Here is a 15,070-nt window from a genome sequence, read left to right as displayed (position 1 = left end):
AAGGAATCTTGCTTTCGCTAAGTAGGAGGGGTCCCAACAAAGTTTAAGTGGAATTTCCATTTCATCCCATCTCTTTAAATTTATCAGTGCTTTGTATTCACTTTTCACACTATAATTACCATCATTTGATGCCGCCTAGATGAGTTTGTCATTCCGCTCAAGCTGCTTAACTTTCTTGTCTTGAATGATCTTTTCATATGCCTTTATAGTAGTAGGATCCTTTTCTATATCTGATAGAGGTTTCCAGATCCAACCAGAATAGTCTCCCAAAGTGATCTTAGTTTTGTAGCTACTTACTTTATAACCCCAGAGGCTGATTAATTTCTCTTTGAGACCTCTTGGGATGAGACTGCTATCTATCAGAGGATGTCCATCCCATAATTCTTCCTAGAAAAGGGCTTCATCACCCTTACCAAAATCCCAGGTCAGATATTTGCCAACGAGGTGGCGACACTTAACCATAAATTTTTTTTTTTTTTAATATCTAATGTATAAAAAACCTTGTTTAAAAGTAATGAATTATGTGTTATATATATAATGCCATGACAAAAAATTATTCATTGATTATTCTACTTGTATACATTTCTAATAATATTACACCTTTTAAATCTTTTAGAAAATTGTATATTGAATAATTATTCTAAAATTGACAAGACATAAGAATTTTTTTATTATGCACATGTCATAAAATACAACTAATACAATTTTCCCTTAAAAAATACAATGCATATCATATTTATGGTACAAATCACAATATTCTTATAAAATTCATCAAACTCAAAGGATGCCTTGTTTTCCTTCTCGGTAAAAATACACATACAATTTTCTAACAACTATACTTGATATCTCTTCTAACAAGTTCCTAAATAGTATATTCACAAGAAATTCACTCCTCCCCCACCTTTATTTCTTTTTATCAAAATTTTATTCAAAATCTTTTGATAATTTGGCTTCATGTACTAACAATAAAAAATATTGAATTTTACATTTAGTTATTAATTTTTAATATTTAATTTTTATCTTTTACTAAAAAGATTTCCACTCTACCTAACTATAGCTAATTTATTTTCTGAACTACATTTAGTGGCACTTGTTTCTATACCAATTTGCAAGGAAAAAACACGTATGCAAGTATTGAAAACTACGCAAGCTGAGAAGGAGACATCAATATATTTCATCTGTATAATTTAAGTTTACAGAGAAAGCGGGCAAAGGAATAGCAATGGCAGAAGGAGAGGAGAAGAAAGGAAATTTTAGATACGGTCCAGGCAGACGCCCCATTCCGAATTACGAGGGATCTCGTGGTTGGCAGCAGCGTATCTACATTCCAACGGCGGCTGCAGGTAAGGCCCTTCTCGCAATTTCCATTTCCATTTTTCGAAGGAGTGAAGTAGTGGATTACAAACCCGCCTTTCTGCAATTAGGTTTACGCAGGGAAGCCTCATTTATATAAATATCCAAGATATTTCTTCAGGTGTTCAAAGCGAATGCTTTTGTGATGGATTGTTCTGTCATCTCCTCGATTGATGAATAATAAAGAAAGTAAAATAAATGGCAAATCAAAAGGATCTAGCCTGGACAAATAACGCCATTTTTGTAAAGAGACTCTGAGCAGAATTTTGTTAATTGATGAATTGACCCAATTTTTCCTAGGGCGGGGTCGCCCTGGATTCAGTTGGAAGGATATCGGGGCATCTGTTTTATCAAACTCACGGAGGAATTGTACATTGCTCCTTTCGTTGAAAAACTTTCCACACAGAATTGAATGTAGTGTGGTGTTGATAGAAACTAGAAACAGAAAATGTGATGACAATGGCAATGTAATTAAAAATTGGTTTTGGATGTAAATATTATAATCTACAAATATTGCATTAATATGAATTCAAATTGTATTCAGAGATATATCAGTCATACATATTGCTAATTGTTCAAACACCATACAAGTTGCACGAGTTGGTGTAATGTTCTCTTCCCAAAGTTGACCTAGAATTTGCCCCAGAAACACAATTGCAACAAATTTATGATTGGGGTTGCATCTTTACCAGGTAAAATATCTCCTTAACAATTCTAACTATTAGGGTTAGATAATAATACATAATATTCATACAATATTTCTATCACTGTTCAAACACATTAGTGTTTGGAGAAAGAAGCATCACAGGTCTGACTGAAGCCATCTCACACCAAACCCCAGAGTGGACGCTCACCCTCTTGGCTCTAGTAGCAGGTAACATGGACATTCCCTTGGGGTGCCCTACTTAGTGGGGTGCTTGTATCTGCTTTCTCTATCCTTGCCTCATCCCCTTAACGTTAAGAACTATCATTGCAGAGTCAGAGGAAATCGCAATGGGGCTTCTTGGTTGTCCTATCCAAGCCCAAGAGTGGATCTTCTCTCTCTTGGTCTCATTGACAGGCAACATAGACATCCACTCGGAGTAGCCTACTTAGATGGAGATGTTATAATCCTCCTCTTCCTTACATACACGATGGGGGTTTACAAACGGATTTATTACAGTAATACAGGCATATGCATATTATATCTACTCATATATAATTGCTGATATAAAATGTATAAACAATATTTTCATCACAAGAGCAATTATTAGGGCTACTAGGTGCTGATAGTAACAGTCTCGAATTACTTGGAAGTTATTGTCTTGCTTTCAATGCTGTTATTGCTTCTATTTGATGTGTCTTGAGAATGACCGCTTATTTATTTGATGCTTTTCTGTCTGAATGATTTTATGCCTAAATGCTGTGATGTATCCGGTTGGCACCCTTTTCCCTTGTAGCCTTCCTTTTACTTAAACCTTATCATTCTTGAAGATTTGCAACCCTTCATGGTTGCTCTCTCTTTGAGGGGACATGTCTTCCCTAAAGAATGAGTTGTTTCTTTTAATTCACACACCTTCATGGATTTGCTGTTAACTTTTCAGTTAAGGTTAATTTCTGTTTATTAATAATGGTCGTTCCTTTTACTATAATACAACACACTGCTTTCATAATAGATGATGTTTATCTCTGCTTTACAGACATATCATGAGCATCGTTTAAACTTTAAACACAGATAAGTCTTTGGCCTTTATACTGATTGCTACTGTACTTTGTTTGCTATTGTTACTATAAATCTGATTGTCTAGAATTGCTGCCGCCTTAATCACTGATTATAATTATTATAGTTGCTTATTCAACACTCTTGTTGTCATTATGTTACCTTCGTGGAGACTTAGTCACTTCTGTTTATTAAGTTAATCACTGTATTAGTATAAAAGTCCTTCCTAACTTGGCCATTATATTATTTCTTAAGAAAGTCGTAATGTCTTTTGTCTAAGTTGTTTTTCTCAGAACATTGATATTCATATCATGGCAGGGCCATTACAGTCCACCCTTTCCAGTATTGCTTGTCCTCAACCAATGTAGATTTCTATGAATTCAATTGCAGCCTTGACTCAGAAGCTTAGGAGATCTTCATTTTGTTTGAAATTGATTCAGAAACTTAGAAAATTGCCCAAATTTAATTATAAATGCATTTTGTTTGCAAAGTTCAATGAGGAGATACATCTTACGAGTCAGTAAATGAGTAAACAAAAGAAACAAGCTGAGTCTAGATATATTTAAATACAAATTGGGTACAAAATGGCATCCTTATGTGGAATGCTGATTGCTGGTAGCTTGATAGTCTGAAGCAAAATTAAAATAGCAAATTGTCTTTGTAAAACTATAAGTAAATGTAACATCAGAACAGTTTATGGCTTCCTCTTTCTAACTCTAGTAAAATCTAGGGGAGAGGTAGATGGTCTAGTCCTAGGAGTCTGCTGTGGTTGTGCCTTCTCGCTTGGCACAACTAGCTATGGCTTGACCTCCATCTTGGAAAAATGGTGTTAGATCTTGTTAATTAGACTCTAAAGCAATTTAGAGTACTTAGGAAATGCCATTATTGAATTTCTATAAACCTAGATGCAACAAAAGGAGATAAATAATGTTCAACTGCCTGTCAGGGACAGGGGGGACTCAGTAAAGTAGGTCTAAAGACTAAAAACATTAACTTGATTTGACACGATTTCCTATAAATTTCTTCTTTTCTTTTTAAATTCAAAAGTGAGTGTCTGGGGGTAGCAAGCCCCAGTGGGGTCAAGGGGCCTTTGGATTCTTCATTTTTGAAGCATTTTTCTCCCAAAATTGATGTGTTTGAACCCCTTGGAAATCCACTTCAAATTTGCTTCAAAATTGCTTCAAAATTGCTTGCGCTTTAAATCCACTTCAAATGTGCTTCAAATTGACTGAAATGCTTGCAAATGACCTTGCAGTAGCTTAGGAGGCTGTGACTGTTTTGTCTCTTTAGAAGCAAAGATTTCAAGAAAATTAAATGAAATTCTCGTTTTGACACCAAACTCCTCTTATAGACTTGCGGCTGAGGTTTTGACTCGGACTTGTCAAGTTCTTTATCAAACTTTGTGAGTTTTTTGAATTTCTTTGCAAGTTTTTTCAGTGAGCAAAAATCGTTTTTCTCTACTCAGCTGTTTTTTTGTGAGTATTGCAACTTATTTGAACTCAACATGCAAAATCTTATCTCGGGTTGCATGTAGTTTTAAAATAGTATTTCTTTGGCCATGCATTCCACCATTGTTTCATACATTATGATTATATATTGCTGAAAAGTTGTAAAGCAAAATTGAACCTTGACATCTCCAATCTAGTTCATAAAAGATTAAAGCATTGATAGATTTGTCAAATATAAAAAAAATCAATGGACTCTACTTTATGGGGTGGTGAAGGGTAGGAACTTTTACCATTGAGCAAGTGGTTCTATAAGAAATTCATCAAAAATTTCCTCATTGAGTGCATAATTGTTAGGATTAAAGTGCCATTTACCTTGCAATCCTATGTATAAATTGTATGTGTCCTCAACACTCATGGAAGGTGTATTTGGGGGCCTAGGTAGTAATTAGAGAAATAATGTGTAATTCAAATTTGTGAGATTCCTAGCATTTGTTGTCATATTAACTCATGAAGGAGGTGGAGCACAATTATGGTGGTTATGGTTGGCTTTGAGGTCATAAAAGACACTTTCCCAGTTGCTTTAAGAAGCAAAGTCCTTAATGAAAGAACAAGTTAGTGGATTTTGAAATGTTGTCCTAATCTATAGGTGGTTGTGGGGTTTTCAGATGACACTATAGTTTGCTATCCATTGTTTAAATCCATTTGTGTTTTTGGCCTCTCACTTGACCATGTATTGGAGGTATAAGATAATGCTTTCATATCATCAATGCACGTAGTTTCTGTTATAGAATTGTCAAATTGTGGGGTGTCAATATTGTATCATGTGCATTGGAGATTAACACACACTTTTCTTCTTTCTTTGGTGTAGTTTTTTCTTGAAAGGGTTTCTCCACATAAATTTCGTCCCTTAATGGTTTGCTGATTGGTGCATCTACATAATATTCTTTTATTGTAGTCCTAGATAAAGAAAGATGTTTCAGATCTGAACACTTTGTAGAAGATTTTATTGCAGTAGTTTTACCTTGTTTCTTAACATAAACTAGGAGCAATGAGGCCCATTGCTTCTTAGGGGAAGAGGAGTGATCCAAAGAACATCTAGGTTCATCTAAGTGGGAGTTTTAAGGCAACTGCAAGTGACTCACTAGGAACCAAATTTATTAGAAGTCTTTTCATTCGATGCATAAACCAAGAGCAATGGGGCCAATGCTTCTCAAGGAGGTATGAATGATCCAAAGAACATCATGTGTCAATTGAGCGGTTGTTTTAGACAAAATCTTGATTTTCTTTTCCTTTTGGGTATTTTCTAAGTTTTTTATATTTGCATTCTTAGGGCCCTCTAAAGTGGAATTTGGAGATGCACTAGTTGGATCTTGCTTACATTATATGTCAACCTAGATTAATTAGTTTATGACCTAAGCTTTCCATTGCATATATGAAAATTGAATTTTGCATGATGGGTAGTAGTTATGACCTCATCAATTAGGGCTCAAAAAGTAACTCTTAACATTTTTATAGAATATGTTTGTCTTTATTAGACTGTTCATTTCAACTTTGATGAACACAAGTCAACATTTTCAAATTCTAAAAGAAAATATTTTCTAATTAATCTATAGGGGCAAATCATAGTTTTCTAATGGTAAAAAATTTAAAAACTAAAGTTTCATGAGTCTGTGAAGGCCGTCACTTGCCTCAGTCGGTTTGCTGAGGATGTGCTACTATTAGTCTCTGAGTGGAGCATTTACTTGTGAATGCAGTCCATCATTGACTATTTTAAACAATAATTATGATGTAAAGCTTCAATATTGGAATGATCCTAATGGATGTAAATGATAAAATGTGATTATAAATGTTGTGAATTCATAGTGATATTTGCTATCATTAACTCGTGCAATTACAGATAATATCTCCAATTGTTTTATTAGTTCCTGCCATCTGCCATTGGCAGGATACTACCGCATTCATTGAAATGCAACTTTCCAATTTAATTGTCCAATCAGTAAATTTTTTTCAACAACTTTCTGCAACTATATAGTTTCAATATATATTGATTTTTTAATAATATAAAAGAAATTTTTTATCTAGAATGTTATTGGCTGATGTCAGGCTACAGTCGTGTGTGACTTTTAGCCTTTTGTTCACAAAAATAAAAAATTATTTTGGAAACTTTATACATTCTACTGTTGCTAAAATGACAAGTGATAACATAAAATTAAAAATGTGCCAATCAATCTGACACTATCAACCAATATCTTTTTCAAATTCTTTAATAAAATTAATTGGCAATTAATTATATAGAGCTTTCCAGAAATACATTCTGGAACATTCATAGAATTGTTAGACTGCAGAACAATCTGCCAAGCAAAGAAAGAAACTGGAGGTTCTCTTTAAGATTCTAGACCTCTCCAATGTCTGTTATAGATAAGCCCTGCACATTCTTCTACTGTAATGTCCCATTTTTTTGGAGGAATTAATTATAAAGTTATCAATTAAAAAATATATATTACAAGGTAACTTTATAAAGTAAATAAAAAAAAATCTTCTAGAGGTTGCTGGAAGAAGTGGAGAAAAATTAAAAAGGGAGGCCGACCTATCAAGGAAAAAAGAATAAATAGGCATTGAGGGCTCATTGCCTATCATCGAGATTTATTATTGATTTTTGCTTATGTGCGTTGTGGAGCCTAGGGTTTCTGCAAGTAGTCACAATTGGCCATTGAGAACGAAAACTCTCAATTGGTACGCAATTTTGAGGGTGTGAGAGATCACCTGAATTATTGCAGCTGTGGGAAGGATATTTCAGTCCTTTCATTTGTGCTTAATTGCTGATTTGGAGTTTCAAGTGGAGCTGCACTTTCACCATATCATCTTCAGCAGTCGGTCTCCAGTATCTGATCAATCCAGGTTCTCATTTCAGTTTGTAGTTGTAATAAATTTCTCAATTATATACAGCCAGTTAGGGTTATCTGTAATGTGCCAGGTCATAATGTTTCAGTGCTGAAAATTGACGTATCATTTGTAAAAATATTTGGTTTTCATTGAATGAATACATTGGCACTATTATTTCCTTATTTCAGCAATATACTTTAGCCGTGTATTAAATTTAGGGTTTTGTTTAGTGGCCTATTGTTACGGGTCATTACAGTGGTATCAAAGCGGTTTCCTGCCAGCCTGATAGGGTTACCCAAGCACCATTTAATTTAGTTCACAAAAGAACCAACATAATTGAGAGACATTCTCAAAGCCCATCCAGAAGTGTGCGAGAGGATGAGACTTTACAGCAACAGGAGAGGCTTCTACAGTCAATAGAGGCAAGTACACAGGCAATGATGGTTATGATGCAACATTTGATTGGGGAAAATAGGAGGAATAATCATAATAATGACCAGGATGACAGGAGCATAGCAGGATCACAACATAGGACATGGTCTGGAACAACTGACAGACCCACACGTCCTACATTCAGAGAAGAAACTCCAGCACGCACACCTGATGCTATAGTAATAGATATTGTAGATGAACTCCGACAAGCGAGGAATGAGTGGGATTCATTACCAGAATATGTACAGGAGAACATTTGATAGGTACCTGAACTATAGAGCTGCTAGGCAGAAGCAAGTAGATAAACACAGTGAGTTGCAACAGGTCACCAACAAGTTGGTATTACCCACATTTGATGGTAGTGGAAAAATGACTGCTCGTGCTTGGATTCATAAGGTGGATACTTTTCTATCTTTGAAGACGATGACAGAATTTGAAGCACTCAAGTATGCCACTTTACACTTAGATGGGGCAGCACATGATTGGTGGACACATGGCATGATCACATTACAACACAATTAGGTAACCACTTATTAGGAGTTTGTGGATAGATTGATAGAAAGGTTTGATAAAAAAATCCTGAAGTTTATTTCCGGGAGTTAGCCTAGTACAGACAGTCAGGAGGCTTAGAACAATTTATCAATGACTTCCAGAAGCTTGCAGTGATGGTGCCTGACATTTCAGAAAGGAGGCTAGTCATTTTATTCACAGAGGGATTAACTGAACCACTCAAGGGGTGGGTAAAGGCCTTTGATCCTCCTACATTACAGGAAGCCATGAAGAAAGCCCGCAGTATGGAACTTGTAGCTCCAACAAACCGGTTTAGTTCAAACTTCAAAGGGTTCTTCATCATTTAGAGATAACAAAGAAGAATTCAACAAGGGTAAAGAGAAGGTTAGTGACTCAAAAGACAAGCTAGCTGCACCTTGGGATAAGGAAACACTTAATGACCTGCGTAGGAAGAAGCTATGCTTCTTTTGCAAAGGTCCCTATGAGTTTGGTCAAGATTGTCCTATGAAGCCTAAGGGGAAGGCTAACCGGGTGATGTGGGCTTATTACGAAGGTTCAGATTCAGACATCTCAGAGCACCATGATGAGGATCCTGATGAGGTAGAGGGTGAACAAGAGGTAGATAGTGCTGAGAAAAAAGAGGCTCCAGAGATACATTTACAGGAGGCACGTCTGTTTAGTATTCAAAGAGAGGGATCTTTCAGATTTCGGGGAGTCTTGGCAGGACAAAAGATTATAACTCTGTTGGATACAAGTGCCATGCATAATTTCATTGATGCATGATTTGTGGAGAGGCGTGGACTCATTACTGAGGAGTTCGAGGGACTGAGAGTTAAGGTAGCTGATGGATATACTCTTCGTTGTGATAGGATGGTGCGAGATCTACCTTTGCGCTTGAACAACTATGAGTTTAAGGTGGACTATCATGTGGTCAACATGGGTGACATGGACATAGTACTTGGGATGCAATGGCTACATTCTTTGAAGGAGGTTACCCTGAGATTGGAGGATATGGAGATACGATTCGTGGTGGATAGTAGGACTCATGTGCTAAAGGCTATCCGTAATGGTGATGTCAGGACTATCTCATTTAGGCGGTTGGAGAGATTAGCCAAACATAATAATATAGAGTGGGTGGCAATATGCGCTTTGATGCCTACCCAGGAGGGGCAACACAAGACTGAATATCATCCAGATATTTAGAAATTGAGAATCAAGTATGGGAAGGTATTTAGTGAGATTCCACCAGGCAGGCCACCAGACAGAGGTATTGAGCACATTATCGAGTTGGAGGAAGGTGCTAAGCCTATCATGATCACACCATATCAGCACCCAAAACGACTCAAAGATGAGATTGAGAGAACCATCAACGAGTTGCTAGCAATGGGACACATCAGACCAAGTAAGTCACCCTTTGCATCTTCTGTTGTTTTGGTAAAAAAGAAGGATGGTACTCTACGAATGTGTATTGATTACAGGGTGTTGAATAAGAGAACTATAAAGAACAAGTATCCCATCCCACGCATCGATGAGCTAATAGATGAATTGCATGGGGCTTGTTATTTCACAAAAATTGATTTGAGATTAGGCTATCACTAGATCAGAGTTCGAGAGCAGGATATTGAAAAAACTGCTTTTAGATGTCATTACGATCATTTTGAGTTTGTAGTCATGCCTTTTGATTTGACTAATGCACCTGCCACTTTTCAGTCCACTATGAACAAGGTCTTCCACCATTAGTTGAGGAAATTTGTGCTAGTGTTCTTTGATGATATTTTGATCTATAGCAAGACATGGCAGGAACATTTAGAGCACTTGGAGACAGTATTAAGCATTTTACAGAGTGAGTCCTTGTATGCCAAGGAGTCCAAATGTGATTTGGGGATTACAAAATTGTTGTATCTTGGACACATTATTAGTGCGGAAGGAGTGCGAATGGATCCTGAAAAGATCCGTGCTATTGTTGATTGGCCACCACCAGAGAACCTTACACAGTTAAGAGGGTTTCTTGGTCTATGTGGATTCTATCGCAGGTTTGTTAGTGGCTACTCACGACATGTAGTGCCCATGACAGATTTGCTGAAGAAAGGGGCATTTGTATGGACTCGGGAGGCACAGGAGTGTTTTATGCAGTTCAAGGAAATAATGACTACATGCCCAATATTAGCATTACCTGATTTCACAAAGCTATTTGAGCTTCAATGTGAGGCTTCTGGAGAGGGAGTTGGTGCTGTACTCATGTAGGACAAGCATCCTATAGCTTACGAGAGTAGGAAACTCAGAGGGGTTGAGAGATCATTCAGCATATATGATAAGGAGATGCTGGCCATTATGCATGCCTTGGCCAAATTCATACAGTATCTTGTGGGCAACAAATTTTATATTAAAACTGATCATAATAGTTTGAGGCACTTTTTGGGACAATGAGACCTGAATGATCGTCAACAGAAGTGGGTGAGTAAGTTACAGACATATGATTTTGATATCACATATGTTAAGGGGACACAAAATATTGTTGCAGATGCTTTATCCCGTAGGCCACACCTCACTTCTATGATTTAGATATCAGAGGATTGGCGACACTTGATTGTAGCAGAATATGCCAAAGACACGTGGGCCTCTGCTATAGTGGAGGGAATAGCAATTGACACCAGATACACTCTCATAGATAATTTGATCATTTACAAGAACAGGATTTACTTAGTCCTAGGATCGAAAGTGAAGCAGTTGATTTTCAGAGCATTCCATAATTCACCTACAGCAGGCCATCTTGGGTATTTCAAGACTTACAGGTTAGTACGGGAACGGTTCACTTGGAAGGGACGTAAGGCTGATGGTTTGCAGTATGTGCGAGAGTGTCATGTTTGCCAACATAACAAACAAGAGCACACTTATCCAGCAACACTCCTACAACTACTTCCTATTCCTAACAGGAAGTGGGAGTGCATCTCTATGGATTTTATTACGGGCTTGCCCAGGGCCCAGGGGCGCAATTGCATCTATGTGGTGGTGGATAGGCTAACAAAATATGCTCACTTCTTCCCTATCGCCACTACATACTTAGCAACTCAGGTGGCAGAGGTTTTCTTGAGGGAGATTTTTAGATTACACGGTTTTCCTTGGAGCATTGTGAGTGACAGGGACAGCCGCTTCATGAGTCACTTTTGGCAGGAGATATTTCGGTTGTGTGGCACTGAGCTTACACCTAGTACCAGTTATCACCCACAGACTGATGGCCAAACAGAGATTGTAAACAAATGGGTGGAAGGGTATTTGAGGAATTATGTGGCAGATCAACAGCGAGCTTGGGTCAGATGGATATATCTCTGTGAGTATTGTTACAATACTACATATCATATGACTATACAAATGATACCCTTCATGACACTTTACGGTTATGAGGCACCTAGTTTCTTAGATTTGTTGTTGGGAGACAGTCGAGTACCCCGTGCAGGTGAACTATTATAGGAAAGTAAGGATATAGTTGCTACTCTCAGAGACAACATTGCTAGAGCTCAGAACTAGCAAAAGCAGTATGTAGACAAGAAGAGGATTGAGCGTAGTTTTGAGGTAAATGATATGGTTTACCTCATGTTGCAGCCATATAAGCAATCCACTCTCAAGAAGAGTGGTGTAGAGAAACTCAAGCCATGCTATTATGGACCATTTAGGATCATCAAACAAGTTGATGAGGTGGCTTATGAGTTGGAGCTTCCCACAAACAGTACAGTGCACAATGTGTTTCATGTATCACGCCTCAAAAAGGCGTTGGGTCAAAATGTGATGCCTTCTGCAGTATTACCTCCCTTGGATGATGAGGGGAAATTGATCTTAGTGCCGAAATCCATTCTGGATAGTAGAGAGAAGCAGCTTCACATGAGAGTAATCAGAGAGTATCTAGTTAAGTGGAAAGATTTACCTATTGAAGATGCTACTTGGGAGGGAGAAGTGATTTTGCAGCATCCAACATTAAGATTGCTTGAGGCCAAGCAATTTTAGGAGAGGTGGACCTGTAATTTCCCATTTTTTTGGAGGAATTAATTATAAAGTTATCAATTAAAAAATATATATTACAAGGTAACTTTATAAATTAAATAAAAAAAAATCTTCTAGAGTTTGCTGGAAGAAGCGGAGAAAAATTAAAAAGGGAGGCCGACCTATCAAGGAAAAAATAATAAATAGGCATTGAGGGCTCATTGCCTATCATCGAGATTTATTATTGATTTTTTCTTATGTGCGTTGTGGAGCCTAGAGTTTCTGCAAGTAGTCACAATTGGCCATTGAGAACGAAAACTCTCAATTGGTACGCAATTTTGAGGGTGTGAGAGATCACCTGAATTATTGCAGTTGTGGGAAGGATATTTCAGTCCTTTCACTTGTGCTTAATTGCTGATTTGGAGTTTCAAGTGGAGCTGCACTTTCACCATATCATCTTCAGCAGTCAATCTCTAGTATTTGATCAATCCAGGTTCTCATTTCAGTTTGTAGTTGTAATAAATTCTCAATTGTATACAGCCAGTTAGGGTTATCTGTAATGTGCCAGGTCATAATGTTTCAGTGCTGAAAATTGACATATCATTTGTAAAAATATTTGGTTTTCATTGAATGAATACATTGGCACTATTATTTCCTTATTTCAGCAATATACTTTAGCCGTGTATTAAAATTAGGGTTTTGTTTAGTGGCTTATTGGTACGGGTCATTACATCTACGCAACATACGTGCAAAGCGAGAATCGATAAAAACACTCGATCATTATTTTCAAACTTTTTGAAAAAAAGATTCATATTGTCTTTGGTTCCTAACCTGTTTGTTTGATAAGAAATCCACCATATTCGATCCATTTTTTCTTGTAGGCCTAGTGTAGGATTAGTTTGGAGCTTTTAACTTCATTTATTGGGATTTGGCTCAGAATTTGCAAGGAATAGAACGGCCTTTGCAAATACACAAATTGATTGTAAGAAAACTCCTGCACATTTTCAATGCTGATCTGCCAGGTAAGTTATTTATTCTGGGTTTATTTCCTGCTACATCTTCAATCTAACCTCTTTTAACACTTGATTTCAGACCCACTGAACAATCATTTCTTCTTTACATGACTCAACCTAAAATTATTGATAAGCATTTGCCTCGTTCTTTGCACAGTATGCTAGCAGAGTGAATAATACCTCAACATATATAAGATTTATTTTGCTCTGGAATTGGGTTTCAGATCTGGTAACGGCGTAAGATTTATAAGGTTTACAATAGGCAGATTTGAAAGTCATATCTCAACTGAAACTTATCGGAAGCCAAACCATTTCAGCAACGTCCAACTGAAATTTCTCAGTTAAGATTTACAACGAATCCAGCAATATCCAGCTGGGTTTCAAGGAATTGTATGATTTTTCCATACCCACAAATTTTCTAGTTAACATTATAATTTGCTGAGACATGTAACAACTGAAGAGGCTGTGAAACAGGCATTCCTTTAACTTATCCTCAGGTTATTGTGAAATAATTTCCTGAAACACTCTTGATATCCGTTTAGTTTCACCCCCCAGTTGTCGCTATCAAAGTCATATTTAACTGTAAAAAAAGTCTTTTGCTGATTAAAGTATTGATGTTTCCCAAAACATAACTTGTTTGATGGGTGCGATGCACCTACTCCAATGTTTGGAAATTCTGGTAAATTAAAGTGGCTGCATTAGATTTGGCTTTTTTTGTTTTCTTCCTTATGCATTGTTTAAGTATTAATAATAGAGACTTAAATGCATAGCAAATTAAATATTAGAGTGCCCATTACTACTAATGTTAATATACAAAAAATAGTAATAGTAATGTTAAAAATGATTTCAGTTAGGATATCTTGGATTCTTGTGCACTTCTTATTTTGAAACATGTGGGATGCAACGGAAAGATATTGGGCTTATGAGAAAACAAAATAAAAAATTAAAATTCATATAACAATCTATAAATTCATTCTCAGAAAATTATGTAGTACAATACAAAATCACTACACCTATTTTCCAAGTTGCCGATTCGGGCGCAGATGCGAGAAGCAGGTGCACAGATGTGTGAAGTTCTTTTTGGGGATGCAGATATATATATATATATATATATAATGTGTATGCATGCATTTGGATGTGTGGGTGCATGTGTATGTGTGTGTATTCAAATTGATAGTAATTTATATAAATCATCAACTAGCTATAGACTGGATAGCTTTCCTATTCTCGATGGATGGCTGAGTTAGGCCAACCATGGTGAGTTGGAAAGTATGTTGGTCCTGCGTTTGGATCTGCTTATGCTACGTGCTTTGGATCTTGACCTGGTGCTTCTATCTAAGGTGCTATCTGATGGAGCCTTGATTTGAGTCTCCAATTTTTTTCAAGATTGGGCAAATGTGGAAAGTTGGTTTTGATTGTGGCTGAGGAGACTAGGAAGAGAGGATCAAAATATGATAACATAAGATCCTAATACAGCAGAACCATAAAAGTATCAAGAGCAAGACAAGGTTTTCAGTGGTAAGCTACTTGTGTATATTCTCCTAAGTATTTGAAATCAGACCATTTACTGGAGCATGAGGAGAAGACAAGAGTATATGAGAAGTGAAGTTTTGAAGACACTAATTCCTCTTCAATCTTTAGTCTACCTATTGACATTGCATTTCTCTGCCTATCAAGGATTTGCTGCCTAGCTATGTCCATTAATAACATTTTGGTGGATTGATCTCCTACATTTTATTTTCACTTTTTCACTTGCT

The 15,070-nt window shown here is 36.7% G+C and overlaps 1 protein-coding gene across 1 annotated transcript in view; it reads left to right on the top strand.

The window, feature by feature from the left end:
- Positions 1-1,093: 1,093 nt before the first annotated feature.
- Positions 1,094-15,070, top strand: part of LOC149534184 (Mitochondrial import inner membrane translocase subunit Tim17/Tim22/Tim23 family protein) — a 38,483-nt gene continuing 24,506 nt past the window's right edge. The window contains exon 1 of the mRNA XM_089804872.1: positions 1,094-1,343. Coding sequence (XP_089660998.1) covers positions 1,223-1,343 — 121 coding nt within the window. The 5' untranslated portion in view covers positions 1,094-1,222. The remainder of the gene's footprint in view (positions 1,344-15,070) is intronic.

Source organism: Cupressus sempervirens, chromosome 10 (genome assembly GCF_028749045.1).
Source record: "Cupressus sempervirens isolate cs-2001-9-10 chromosome 10, ASM2874904v1, whole genome shotgun sequence".
In the NCBI taxonomy this organism is placed as follows: Eukaryota; Viridiplantae; Streptophyta; class Pinopsida; order Cupressales; family Cupressaceae; genus Cupressus; species Cupressus sempervirens.
Note: the sequence above shows the minus strand (reverse complement) of the source record. Positions and strands in the feature narration are given on the sequence as shown.